The 15,173-nt window shown below is 40.9% G+C and overlaps 1 protein-coding gene across 1 annotated transcript; it reads left to right on the top strand.

Moving 5' to 3' along the window:
- The first annotated feature begins 665 nt into the window (after positions 1 to 665).
- Positions 666 to 5,464, top strand: LOC145970773 (uncharacterized). Its single transcript, XM_083097712.1, has 2 exons — positions 666 to 1,707; positions 2,247 to 5,464. Exons 1-2 carry the CDS (start codon positions 1,581 to 1,583, stop codon positions 3,632 to 3,634), a joined length of 1,515 nt encoding a protein of 504 aa, XP_082953838.1. The 5' UTR covers positions 666 to 1,580; the 3' UTR covers positions 3,635 to 5,464.
- Positions 5,465 to 15,173: the final 9,709 nt, after the last annotated feature.

The raw sequence follows: 15,173 nt of genomic DNA, 5'->3' as shown, positions 1-15,173 counted from the left end.
TCATAATGTTTTCGTAAAATCGAATAATTCAAATATTTGCGAATATCATATGGGGTCTGATTATTAAAATCGCAGGCAATATATTCGAGTATTGATAGCATCCTAAAAAACGTGGATGTTTTCTGTCTCTTTCCATGCACGTAACTCACAAGACGTCGCGTGTTTCTCCCTTCGCGCGAAAATTGCAGGCGATCTAATGCGAATCTGTTGCTGGCGCACAAGAGGGGGGGACATGAGTGCTCCCACAAGCACGCGCACGTACGTGCTACAAACGCACGTATAGGTAGGTTCCCGGCGCGCGTGGGCGATGCTATGGCACGCGACACGACCGTTACGTTCAGATCTGGCACCGTAGGTCGACGCGAAAGGGGGGGAGGATGAAATTCAGAAGGGGAACAGGAGGTGGATGGTAGTGTCTGCCCTCTATACCACGCTCTCGCACGTACACACGCGTGTGACAGGCAAGCGTGCACACAGGTAAGAGACGCACAAAACAGCCGACGCGACAACCACTCTCGCACAAAGAGGGAGAGAAGGAACGGCGCGGGGTTCAGGTAGGCCGAACGGAAATTCGAATAAAAAATGCGAGTCGCCGAGTTCTCGCGCGGAGGGGATTCAATACACGCGCGCGCGACCGACGTATCCCTGATATGTATATATGAGTGGAGGGGGTCCCCTAAGAGGGGTCACAGCATCTGCTCCGTAGAGAACAACATAACATGCACACATTGCAATTCACGCGCGCGCGCGCGCGTGTATGTGTGTATGCGTGACAGACAGAGAGAGAGAGAAAAGAAAGAAATGGCGAGTAGAGCGGAAGGGATGATGAAAAAGGCAGGAGGGCACGCGGTGCGCAGCGGACAATCGCGTCGCACTCACGAGCATCCTGTACCTCGACGACGACGGGGGGACCAGCCGGTGGAACATACGTCGATTGGCCAACGGCCCACAACCGACAGTCTCCCATTGGCAAGCAGCGCGGGGCCTACAGGCCCGTATTGGCTTGGCAGCACGTGCGGGCCACCTGCAATTAGTTGGTGGGGCGATCTGTTATAAGAGACCCTGACACAATCCCCTGCCAGTCAGACACCGGCTTGCAGCCGAAACGTTCGCAGCGAGTCGATGCAGCGTATCCCTACGTTTCACTTTCGTGTTTTATGCGAGTCCAGATCCACTTGAATCGCTCAGTCAGTCGGTCGAATTCGGACGGACGTGCGGGCGGGATCGATCTTGTTTCTTTTCCTGAGAAGAGATTAAAGTGCCGGTTCTATTTTCGGAAAAGAAGACATCGAACTTATGTGTGAGATAACAGTGCAGTGACGTTGCCGCGTAAAGATTGTTATCTTGAGGATTCATCGAGAATGTAATTATTTGATTGACGTTGTGACAAATATTTATAAAAGAACACGAGAAAGAGGAAAACGCGGTGCCTTCGTCATGTCGTCGTGTCGATAAATAAAGAAAGAAAATAGATACGTAGATAAAAGAGAAGAAACACAGCGAGAGAGTGTCTTCGTAGTGCCGCGGTGTCAACAAATACGAAAAAGACTATTTCAAGTATTTTCACCAAAAGTGCCAAAATGCTTGTCGCCGAGATGCCGCACAGCGTCATGAAAAAGAATAACAATTATAGTCACTGTCCGCTAAAGAAGCGGCCGTTTTATTACACGTCCGAGGATGAAGATGAAGCCCCTGAAGTCACCAAAGGTGATTATCGCGAAATTATTCATTCGTTATTGTGTAAATTGAAATTACTTTTATCATGTACACTTGACGTTTATATCGCATAGACTTATCTAGAATTGGCATAGAAAGTATATTTTATGCATCATTTCTCTTGCTTTCTTTTTCTTTTTGTTTTAGATATATAATATATTAATTACTATATAAATAATATATTATTCACAAGAGACAAAATAAATAATAATAGCAATAATTTTGGTTTTACGAGAGATAAACAGAAAGATATATAATATAATATTTCAATATCTCATTATTATCTCCTCTCTTTCTTTTTTACTTTTTTGTTTTTGTTGTTTCTACCTTCTTTCTAATCTTATATATCTAAATTTCTGCAATTTTTATATTACTATATATATTCAAAAATAACAAGATATATCTATAAATATGTGTAACATATATAACACAAAAAATTAATAAAATAAAAATTAAATTTAATAATACGTATACTTGTATTTTGTATACTAGACATTTTTTTTATCATGTATGCAACGCGTATCTTGCAGACGAGATAATCGACGTAGGAGTAGATGATATTCCCGAACCCGAGAATCTTAGCACAAAGCCCGAGGATCTCAGGAGAACCGCGGATCGCCATCATAATCACCATCAACAACAACAACAACAAGAACAAGAACAACAACAACGCGCCGGATCCAGGACACCGCCGCTGATCCCTAAATTACCTCTTCCGCCTCTAACGATAGAGCCATCCTCGCCGACGACTCACCACTCGATGTACGTCCATCCATCACCGTTGCATCACTATCACCATCACTATCCGACCAAGACTATCACGCCGCCAGCGGGTATCGCGCCGATTCATCCGGTTGCGAAGAAAGCGCGAGTCGAGGTGATCCAGCACAATGAGAGTTCCACGGCGACGCCGACGGCGGGTATGACGGCGACATCGGCATCGCTCTTTATGGCAAGCAAGGCGCCCTTGGAACCGTTGAATCTAAACACTCCGGTCGAGCCCTTGGCGCATTACGCCGCTCCAGCTTGGGCCCGCGCGGCCCCGCTGTATCCGCCTCATTACCTGCCGTACCATCCGCCTGCCTATCATCGTTATCCCGGAGCGGAATTGTATCCGTCGTATCCGGTATCAGGGTATCCTCACTCGTCTCCGGAGCATCATCCGTCGATTTCGCCACCGCCGCACGGTGCGCTGACTTGCCCGACCATTCAACGGCCCATCGTCAGGAGCTACCACTGGAGCAGTCCGGATCACTGTGGCTTATCGCCCACGAGTTCCGTGGGTTCCGGCTCGCTGCGGTCACCTCCGCCAGTCACGCCGGAAGACCTGTCCTCGTCACCCAGCAGCGACAGTGGCAGATCATCCGCGGGTAGCACCTCCGCCGGGTCTACGATCGTGAACACGAAGATGGAGAAGAGCAGCCCTGGCGCGAGCGCGTCTTCGAACACGACGTCGCCCAGGTACTCGTGCGCGGACTGCACCAAATCGTACTCGACGTACTCGGGTCTGTCGAAGCATCAGCAGTTTCATTGCGCGGCTGCCGAGGGCCAGGCGAAGAAATCCTTCTCATGCAAATACTGTCAGAAGGTGTACGTCAGTCTGGGCGCGCTCAAGATGCACATCCGGACGCATACCCTGCCCTGCAAGTGCGTTACGTGCGGCAAAGCGTTCTCCAGGCCGTGGCTTCTTCAAGGTCACATCCGGACGCACACCGGCGAGAAGCCGTTCAGATGTCAGCATTGCAACCGCGCGTTCGCCGACAGGAGCAATCTCAGGGCTCATCTGCAGACTCACAGCGACGTCAAGAAGTACTCCTGTGACAGGTGCAGTAAAACCTTCAGCAGGATGTCGTTGCTTACGAAGCATCAGGAGGGCGGTTGTCCCGGCGTCCCGGTGTCGGTCACCTATCCTTGCTAAAATTTCAAGTTTGCGCGATCTGTACCATGGAGACGAACGTACGTTTCAATCCCGGTCTCAAAGTGCCTTAAAATGCAGTACAAACGACGAGATAATGCAGCCCGGTATCTTTCGGTGAACTGCTCGCGGAATATCGTCTTCGATTAATCCTTTTTATTATTAAACGTTTCTATTAAAGCGGTAAAGCGAGCATTAAATTGAAATTTTTATTTGTACAAAATTGTATTTTTGCACAATTAAAATTTAATTTTGAGAAGAAATAAAATAATCTAATATTCATATATATACTTGGAGTTAATTTTATAATAAATTCACTACAAGAATTATATGATTTTATTATTTTGATTATCTTGCGGAGAAAGGATTAACAATTTCACGCATTTTAAAATCATATCAAACACGCGTCGCGTTACGAAATTGAATTCTCAAACAAATATCTCGAAAAGTTTTATAAAAGTTGGTTTGTTCATTTTTGCTCTTCGCTGTAAATATCGGTATACAAGTGTGTGTAACAAACATGCAGTGATTCATAAAAGTATATATTCCTTTTCAATCTTTGACTTCAAATTTTTAAAAGAGTGTACAAGCATTTAATAAATTTTTTAAAACATTCAAAACCCACGCGTACACATAAATTACATAAAAAATAATTATATGAAGTTATATTAGTAAGAAATTGTATTTTCTCGCTTTTAGAAGAATATCGTTTGAAGTCAGAAATGAAGGAATGAATAGTTTTATGATTTATCGTATGCGCGCTGATAATACTAGTACTTAGAAATTATTTCGTCCTTCCGAAAAATCAATCACGTCACTCAGAGTACGTGAAGAATATTGGCAATAAAGAGCCGCTCGATTACCGCGTGATGTGGTCCCGTGAAACTGCTGTGCCATCTTTTTATGTCATGCCATTTTCTCTCTTTTTTTTTTTTTCATTTTTTCCGATACATTTGAACATGTAAAATGCGATCAGGACGAAAAGATCGAGATGTAGGACGATTTGCAAGTTTTCCTTTTTTTCTGAGCTTTATTTCGTTATTGCTTCGGCGTGCGAGCGTATCCCTATTCGATGATGAATGACGCTTGACTGTATCGCTAACGATTCCTCAATTTTGCTGGAAGAAAACACATGAAAAATACGAAGTGTTAGAAAAATGTCATATTAAAAAAAAATTTTAGAAAATGCAAGGAATATATTTTAAATATAATAATCAATGTAAATTTGAAAAAAAATTTGAGAAAAATTGACGCGTTGCGATGCACCAAGTGTCATTCGCAAAAGTGCCACGTGGAGGGCGACGTCAAATCATATGCACGCGCTTGCACGCGTTAAAGTGCAGATTGTACAGTTTAGCACTTATCGATTAGCGAGTAAAACAATACAAATATTATAATTTACCTGCGTTGGGCACGGAGCTGTATCGATAAAAGGAAAGAAAAGCGTTTAAAGCATGGAATGAGAAAAAAAAGATCTCGGCTCTGTATGTTGCATTAACGTTTTCCGTACTTTGCGTTTTGCAAATCCACTATAAGTTTCTCGAACAAACTAGTCATTGTATTATACGCAGAAGAGCAAAAGACTCGCTATGATTATCGAAAAAAGATATATATATATATATATATAAAGAGAGAGAGAGAAGTAGAGAGATTTTTCGAGCGAGCCGTTGTTGTGTAGTTTTACTTTTTATCGTGCGTGTAATTAACAGCGCGGCTCAGGTGAATACTACTATTCCTAGTTTTGTAAAGAAAGTAAACTACTACAAGAAAAAATAGAGATATTGCCTATATATATAGAAAGAGATATTTTATACAAAATGAATTATGTGGATTTTAAACTCTCATGTGTTTTATGTATATCCTTGTCTTCTCCATTTCCCACATATGCCTTCTCTAGTATATTTATATATTTATAAGTTTAGATTAAGTTTAATAAACTCTATTTGTGGTATAAAATATTTATAATATTTTTAAAATTTTTACGAACACAAAGGTTTGCTTTATTACATTTCCAAATGTTTCAATCGCTTACGAGAGGTTACTAAATATATGAGTATTATATAATCTTGCCGAATTTTGGTTATCACATTTTATCTATCGTGTCGGAAGTTTGCTATAACATATCGATATGTCTTAGAGATTCGTATAATCACGCGCTTTATCTTTCGACAAGAAAACGCGATACTCATTTCAGAGGACAGAAATCATTTAAAAGAGAAAAAGAAATCTTTCGACGAACATTGAAATGCGCAGGTGTACTTAATCTTTTGGAATAAATGATTCAGAGGCCTCGGAGGCTTTCGATAAAAATAATTGTCAGTGCTTGTACTTGACTCGAAATGAATCCGATTCGAGATTGATTTGACGTACCAAGTACATATTTCGCTGCATGTATGGGTGTCAATGTAATTAATAATATACGGAAATAGTAGAAAAATTACAAGGTCGTGATAAATAAATTTATTGGCGGTTTCAACAAGCAGTGATATTTACATCCTTTTCAGCAAATTACGCTCGTTATGCAATTTGTGCCGCCGAGAAAAAGAGAGGAAATCAATATTTATCAGTGATAAAAAAAATCTTTTTTCATAGTTCACGCATATTTTCAAGTATTATTTATATATATTTTTAAATATTATTTATATATATTTTTCAAATATTATCACTTATATTCATTGCTACAATTTTACATGGGTGATCCGAATCGATCATGCGACAAATAGAGAGAATTCCAAATCTTTCTGTCAAAGCAAGACTTATTAATTTTTTAGATTATCAGATATTTATGTGAAAAATGCTTTTTAAATCGGCTGATATAACTGTACATTCTATCCTTAAAAGAAGAAAAATCTTTAATTATATTTTACAATTATAATATAACAAATATATTACGATATATTACAAATATATTGTTTGTTCAACAGCTATATCTTTCTGCAGCAAACGATATTTATAGTTAAGCTTCTGTGAAGTTGATCACAATCCGCGTCACTTACACAACGTGTGTGTTAACCGCGTCTTCCGGTTATGACAGTTATAGCTCGCTTCGCCAATACATCTCATCATGCGAGAGTTAATCGATACATGTCGGATGCGTTGGCGTGAATACGCGCGGATTATCCGGCAGGTTATCCAATTTCTCCGCACAATGAAGAATCGAGAGACGGTTCGCGCTCGCGCACGAAGAAGAAGGAGAGAGAGAATCCTTCTTCTTCCATCTTTTTCTCTCTTTCCGTCGCGTGTTCATTCATACATCGAAGCGTGTTCACGCCGGCACAAAGCTCTTTTAACGGAACAAACAACATATGGCGAGTAAACGCGCACTAGAAATGCGTCCAATTCATTTCGCTCGGTCAAAACGGGCTACCTGCAACGCGTATTAAATCCCACGCGCCTCTAGCACACACGCATTGCCGATTCAATCGGCCGTGCTGGCTCCGAATCGAGCTTTTTGTTTGGCCGACTCGTCCATATGGATGCGTGCCACGATCTTGCCCTTCCGACACTGTCGCATCGATAATATATGGGTCGACGTGCGAGTTAAACACGCGTTTAATCGGTGTTTCAGGCTGATCGATGCGCGCGAGCAACATGTGTTTCATTTAGTTACCTAAGATCGATTAAAGATATTATTATAAAATCGATGCGATATTTCATAATTCTTTTTATGATAATAAATCTGGATAGGAACAATTATTTTATAATGAATAATGTGGAATTCAAGCTGATCTTAATGTTCGAATACTCAAATCTGAGGGTTTTACATTTACGGTCTCGTATTGTATAGTTAACTGCCGTTATGACTGTAATTATGACGGCCCATTGAACGGTGTCCTTTCGCTCGGCACGACAGGTGCACGTGCTATTTTCGAGTACCGGCCCTTGCAGAGGCTGCGCTGTATGTACACACTCGCTCAGAAATGCATGCACAAGCAAGAAAGTGTGGAAGCAAACGCTACCTTGGCCGCTGGGCTTTTATGGCGACCGGCCTGATCGAACAGGTGCGTCGAGACGGATATGCACACATATAAAACGCCGGGGTAAAAGGTTCCATTATTCGTTTGTGTACGGAATGCCGAGGCTTTGCGCTGTGCGAAGACTTTTGCGAGAGAAAAGCGGCTGCGCGGTGACAAAAGGTCGCAACGTTGTACGGGCCCTGAACCGAGAATGGAACGAGGTTTTCGGGCACAAAAAGGAAGAGGTCGAGGCCATCGACATCGATGAACATTTTTTCTTGCCTTCTACGACGATTTCGATCACTGAAATTGATAAGTTCTATTGTTGACATATCGATTGTTAGTAGATATCACTACAACTTTATTTCTAGAAAATCAAAATAATATTTCACGAATTATGCTCAATGAAAATACAATTACTTTTATATTTTTATTTTTTAATTGTACATATTTTTTCTCATTATTTATAAGAAGCAATGCAGCGTGTAATCTGGATATTTCTGCATGAGATTTCGAGCTATAACGGTCTCACGATCTCTGACATTGCTGAAGAGGCAAGTTGACCCCGTATAAAACTAATCGTTCCTTCAGAATGTACAGCACACCTGACCAACGAACGAGAGTCTTTCATCTCTTCCCGGAAGACTCTCGTCTTCTTGCAACCCTTTACTCCTTGGTGGTACGTGTCCCATTGTGTCAGGATCACCGCTGCCGGTTACACCAGGTGTGTTAGTGCCCGTGCATTTCTTCTTCGAGAAGCATGATCGCCGATAATGCGGCGATCCGTGCACAAATTATATATAGTCGTTGCCTTTAAAAATTCTCATTCGCTTGGATAAATATATTGAACAATCGAAATATAATGTATAGTTTTTAATCAATTCTTATTTTGTCACACGTCATGTTTCGCTAATCTTGACATTATGAGAAGAAATTATTATAATGTCTTACATTTTTTAAATTGTATTATCTCTTAAATTGTATTATCTCTAATTGTATTTTAAATTGTATTATCTCGATAAAAATTTAAGTTTAAGAGAAATTAAAAAATATTAACAAAAAAACGATTTTTCTACAATCATCATTTAATTATTATTCAATACGCTCCTCTGGCTACTCCTCAGATCGTAATCGATACGAATCGTTTTAAGAATGTGAGCGATTGAAAAAATGTGAGAGACAAATAATGAGATGAAAGAAGCAAGTCGGTATAACACTGTTGTCGGTATAACACTTGTATTCAAAGTAACTTCGATACAAAAGCTATTCTTTACTTTATATCTTTGATCTAAATGCGATGTGATTCAATGATCCTTTGAAAAATTTGTGATTATAAAGTTGTTTACATTCATTCATTTCGAGACAAAGACATCAATATATTCTTTTCAACTAATATTTCAATTTTCATACAAATATAAAATGTTTTAAAATTTTACACATTTTTATGGCTCCAATAGATAGAGAAAATCTATAAATCATCTACAAAATGCATTTTTAATTTTTATTTCCCATTTGTAATATCCGTTGAAAAATCGGGGAGCCCGTAATATCGTGTGAAACCTCACGCAGGTGGGCTGCGCTTAGGAGCCCAAAATATCCGAGTCACCGTACGAATAACGAATGGGTCTTATATTTCAGTAGCGCTGATCAAAAGCAGCGCGAGGCATCGGGCCAATATAACCGGCAGAATGGCTCATTAGTCCGTGGAGGACCTTTAAGGCCGCGGACAAAACAATCTCTGCTCCGTGGCGGCAGCAAGGTGTTACCTGCGCCTTATTTTAGGTGGCGTGTACAACATATGGCTCGCGGGCGAGCCCAGGCAGATTTCACCTGCCGTTCCGCGGTCCTCTAGGACGCGGATCGGTGGCGATTCCCTCGCAAACCTGCAACGTCCGCAGCTCGCAGGTCGTTAAGAAAGTTACCAAGACAGACTTAAATCAGGCCCCGCGATTCCCTGTACCTTGTATCTAAATTGAGTGGGGTATGAATTTACTCGCGCGTAAGAATCGTTGTTATCGCACTCTTCACGCCGGTCTTAATGATCCCTTAACGGTCGTTTCGGGGCCCGAGCTGCGAGATGTTATCACGGAGCCTCACGAAGGGGGTCCTCACTGACGAGAGAATTCGTGAGACTCCAAGAGAATGGGCCGTCGATGTGAAATAAATGACGTGTCGTTGGTTCCTTTTTTGTGGATTTCATCAATTTCAATACTTTGAGTGTTAAATTATTTTTATACTAATAGATGAAGATTATTTTCGATGACACGATGTTTATTTTAGTGAATTTGCAGAGATCCAAGTTATATGTAAAAAAATACAATATTTAAGATATTAAAAAAATGCTAATGTATTTCATTTGTAAATGTAATATTCTATTTTGGTAATTCACATTTCTCCTGAATTGCTCGGATAAAAGAATAGCGAAATTTTTGGGATGATCGTACTAAAGATGACATGGCATGCAAGATGACGTGTCATCCATTAAACGAATAACAAAGTGGAATACTTGTCATGATCATATGTTACATGAAGATTTTATGTACTTATGTAATGGCATGGAAACGGACATGTTCACGTCTATTATTAAACTGGCATAGCCACTTCAGCACAATCGAATAAAACTTTTATATAAATTTAGCGCTCTTTTGTTGCTAATTAGTTGCTCTATTCCCGATTTTTTTCCTCCACTTTTAAACTCCGAAAACCACCGCCAAAGTTACCCATATTAAAAAAGTATTATGAAATTGAGAATTAATCAGATATGCTCTGTTAAAATTAAGAAAATTAAAAAAAATGCATTTAGTTTCTCATATATGAGAGATTTATGTATGTAAATATAAACATTACGAATTAATTCGATTTTCTTGTGAGAGTTAATATTATTAGCCACTTGAAGAGCTTTAGAGATCATATGCAACAATTATTAAGATGCAAGAAGAGAAAAAACGAGATTTGATATTTTTATCATAACTATACTAAATTTTTATCGATCTTTATTAAAAATTGAAAAGTCAATATTTTTGAATATTTTTGAAGAATTATATTTTAAAACATATCATGTTGAATTCAAGTCAATTATCTTTTCATTTTTTTAACTCAATCTTTTTTTAAACTCTGCAGATAAATTTTAGCCAATGTCTAAAATTTATTCTAGTAACTTATTGCATCATCCAGCATAAAAAATCAATATCTCAATAAGCGATCTCGGTTTGTCGGCGCGATCGCCCGTAATCTTCCTCGCAGCAAATAATTTTTCCCTCGTTCGTTGATGACTCAACGTCATCATCGCGGTTCCTTCTCCTCTTCGCCAATCCTCCCACGCTTCTCTCATTTTGGCTCGGAGCCGCAGGACCCCCGAGTCGGGGAGCGCGCGAGGGCGGAGGAGGGAGAGGGGTGCCGGCACACGGGATCATCAAAGTGCTCCATAATGAGCGACTCGCGCTGCGGGGTCGGAGGTCATGCGGTAATGAATTGTTTTGCACCTCGCGGGCAAACCGGACTCCGTGAACCTTCCGTAAGAGCACATGCTCTCGCGCGGGCTACAGTAATACGAGTAAGGCACTCGGGGCCTTATCCGGCGCGCGGTCCCGATAGGCATCCGAAGGGCGATTCCGCTTCGCCATGAGAAAAATGCACGGTGACTTATGGCGATCGATCAGTCAGGCCGCGATGGCGGACTAATTGACCGTGATGCGGCCGTTAACGGTTATTGAATTTTACGTTGGTCGCTTTTTCGATTATTTTCATTTGCATTTAAAAGGCCGGATAGATCCAGCGCGATTCGATCACAAGATCAGTAAACAATTATCGTAATTCGCTTTAATTACTAGGAGAAGGTTGCATGTCCTCGATAGAAGTCTTCGCGCGGTATTATCTGGGCCCATCGACTTCACATTATGCCAGTTATGTCTTTCCTTCCCAAGCAATGACGCCAGCTCGTTAAGACTCGAAACGCCGGCCAGTAATGGTCAGGCACGATCTGTATGGATAATTAAAAGCCGAATCTCTTTCTTTCCGATTATCCTCGTTACAATACATGTCGCTGCTTATTAAGCAGGTGGCAAGGTGATTGGCGATCTCATCAACCTTAACCTTAGCTATGTCAATTTTGGCTCGTTGTTGTTGTTATTGATGCATAATTAATTATTGATAAATAACGGGAGAGACAAATAAAGATTTATATTTATGAGCAACTAATAACGTAACAATATAATTCAATAAACATATGTATCAATAAAAATAAATATTTCGGCTAATTTAACTAGATAATTAAATATATGCATTTTTATAATATTGTATGCATATTATATTTTGATTTATTGACGCAAAATATTTAGCTTATTAATTTTTATAAACAATATTTTATGTATAACTATATTTATTTATTTATAATAAAGCAAAAGATGAATTTTGTAATGCATTTGCAATTTGAGAATGCTAAGAATGCAGCATATGCATCTTATAAGCTGAAACGGGATTTTAACGATACATGAATGTCATCTCGTATACTAATGTCCGCATGTTCATCATGTTAAAACGAACGGCGTCACACATATCTGAGAGAAGTAATTAATTTCGACGCTGATTAATTCTTAAAAATTGCTGGTTTCTAACAGATAGGTGGGATAATGAACATCTATTTCCTCATCCGGCCATCTCGTAACGACAGGTAGCAGATTTTATCCTTTCAAAATGCATGTTTCCGAAACGCTTTTTTTTATAATTATCTAGGGCAGATGGTGACCGTGCGACACGTTTATTAAAAAAAGAATACTGCTTCTTTTTTTTACGTATTATGAGATACACATAAATTTCATACATAAGAATAGAATAAATACATAACATAAATAAAATAACACAAATAGAATAAATAACAGAAATCAAAGCGCGAAAATTAATACAAAATAAAAATGGAAAATTTATAAACAATTGTTGATATCACGGAAAATTAATCTCAAAATACCCAGATATGAAATTATCTTTAAACTTTTTCTATAGCAACGCGAGTACAGGAAAATCTCTATCGAGAAAACGATGCTCCCAATGGACTTTGATGAACAAAATCGAGCGAAAAGTTTTGTTCCTCACGCTCTTTATTCACTTCCGCGTGATTATTCTTGCTCATTATTCTCTCAGAAAGCCGAGATGTGCGCCATTATCCATGATTTCGCCGGTTTCTCGCCTCCGACATGATGACAGTCATGATCGGAACGATCGTCAACCAAATCGAGGTTCACACATAGCGGTTTGCGACCGGTGGACCACCCACCAACGAGTGTCAGCAGTGCCACACCTTGAATAATAACGCGCGGCGAATCGACCGAGTTTGCTGATTTCCAGCTGATGACTGGTTAGCATAATAACGACTGGTAACCATCGGAAGGTGAGTAGAGGGAAAGAGTCATCTCGTCTGTTTCGGTTTGCACGCGAGTGATATTTTATGTACGTGTGCAATCTTTAAAGATATATTTCAGATATAAATTAAATTTTTGTTTCAAATTTTTCTTTCCATCATTCAAAATGACAGGATCGATAGGAACAGAGTTGGAGGCAAATAGGTGCGAGACGTTATTGTTTTCCGCGGCGGTTTCGAAACTTCTCTTCGAGAGCTCGTATGAATCATTTGCACCTAACGATAAGTAACCCATTCCGCGCGTCCCGTCGCGTCGCGTCGGCGGGAAGTCGGGTAATTACGGCGGGTCGAGAACGTGCGCGATTATTCAAAGGGAGATAAAACAGACGGCGGGGCGGAATGAGCGAAGGAGGATACACGGCGGTACTTTCGATTCCTCGAAATATAATGCACCGAGGAAGATGGGGGGGTCGCCCAATCCTGCTGGTACTTACCTATATACAACGAGCGCGATAACGGTACCGGTTCTTAAACGCGCCACGTTATTCCGTCAAATGAAATCCTCGTGACCCCTTAGGTCCCGCATTCTTTATCCTTCGTCCGGCAGCCTCCTTCTTTCTCTCTCTTTCTTTCCTTCTCTCCGCCACCCACTCCATCCCCCTTTCCTCCCCCTTCTCCCCCATGGCCCGGCTCCTCTCGTGTGCCTTATAACATTACAATTGCTAATTCTTCCGTTGCGGTTGCTCTCGGCCACGGTAAAGCTCGGCCCGTCGTAAAAGCAAGGGCGACTCTTCATGTACGTGTCGTGCTGACACGGATGCGCTTATCATTGCCGGATTGAAAAATCGCCGGCGCCCCTTAGTTCGATATGGGATCAACAATCGTAATCTAAGGATACGAGAAACGTATTTTCTGCTTGTAAACAGCTTTATAATATACGATAATTAATTGGTAAATTATTCATAGCGATAATAAATCGCTGTAATATAACGGCAATGCCTCGGATACCATGTTGTCGGGGGATTTTAAGGCTGGTACAAGTTTCGTAAGTTATGTAAATCCGACACCTCCATCGAGGCAGCCATGTAAAGAGAGAGAGAGAGAGATTGTAATCCTTAATTTATTTCGATTAAAACGTCGTTTATTTGCTTGGTATTATGAATAATTATCATAACTGATAAAGGAACAACAAAAGATGAATGATTTATCGATAGATTCAATTTTACACGCGCTACTTGAAAGACATCGAGTTACTCTTTTTTATATTGCTTGTACCAATTAAATTTTTTGCATATTTTATAAATTACATAATATCCAGATAGAAATAGATTCTAGACAATGTAATAAATTCTGCGAGCAATGACAACGTATTCTCGAAAAAAAGAAGAACAACCAGTTTGTACAGGGCATTACCTCCTTTAGCGCGGCACTGACGATTCAGCACACATGCGTGCGATCGGCCGCGCGCACCGAGGGCGTGCGTGCACGCACGTGCATTTTGAAGGATCCACGGACGGGACTTTAAACGACCATGGCTCTTCCTGGTGCGCCGATAGTAGGTCAAGTTAATATGCTTGCATTGTGATTTTTAATATCGTCCCGCTGTCGGTCGTACCCTCCGCCTTCACCTCCTCCTCCTCCTCCACCACCTCCGTCGTCGACGACCTCCACCTCCGTCTCGCGCTCTTCACGCTCCTCCTCCGCAAAAAAGGAATGAAAGAATTCAAGTACCGGTGGAACGACTCGTTTCGCGGCGAGGACTTCGAGACAGCGAGAAAAAGCATTGTCGAAGATTACAATCGGGCTGGTTAACGCGCGGACATAATGCGCCTGGCTTTTTGTTAGGTGCGTAATGGAGTCGTGGATGTACTTTGTCAAGTAAATATGTCGGTCGCCCGGAGATATTTCACCCGCGAGCCGGACACGCGCCTCCTTCCAACACGCGAACGAAACTGCCAATTTTTCTCTTGATCCTTTTTACGAGCCCTCTGCTGCTAAATCCCGCGATATACGACCACGACGATATGAAAGGAAAGCGGAATTAAGATGGAGGAAAATGCGACTGTCGGTTACGTGGTCGTAAGTTAATTTATTAAACCGGAGATTATTAGCTCGGAAAGAATTTCTTCTCCGCAGCGTTGCGTTACGCAATTGATTGGAAAGTTGACATTTCCATTCCTCGCGCCTCAGACGAAACTTATCGATAGTTATCGTTATCAGCCACGCGTTTATT

The sequence above is a fragment of the Camponotus vicinus genome, unplaced genomic scaffold (genome assembly GCF_025532165.1).
Source record: "Camponotus vicinus isolate PSW18456_S1 unplaced genomic scaffold, iyCamVici1.0 SCAF_4, whole genome shotgun sequence".
NCBI classification, from domain to species: domain Eukaryota; kingdom Metazoa; phylum Arthropoda; class Insecta; order Hymenoptera; family Formicidae; genus Camponotus; species Camponotus vicinus.
Note: the sequence above shows the minus strand (reverse complement) of the source record. Positions and strands in the feature narration are given on the sequence as shown.

Coding starts and splice junctions, on each gene's coding strand:
- LOC145970773 (XM_083097712.1), top strand. CDS start 1,581: ATGCTTGTCGCCGAGATGCCGCACAGCGTCATGAAAAAGAATAACAAT. Junction 1,708..2,246: donor AGCCCCTGAAGTCACCAAAG/GTGATTATCGCG, acceptor CGTATCTTGCAG/ACGAGATAATCGACGTAGGA.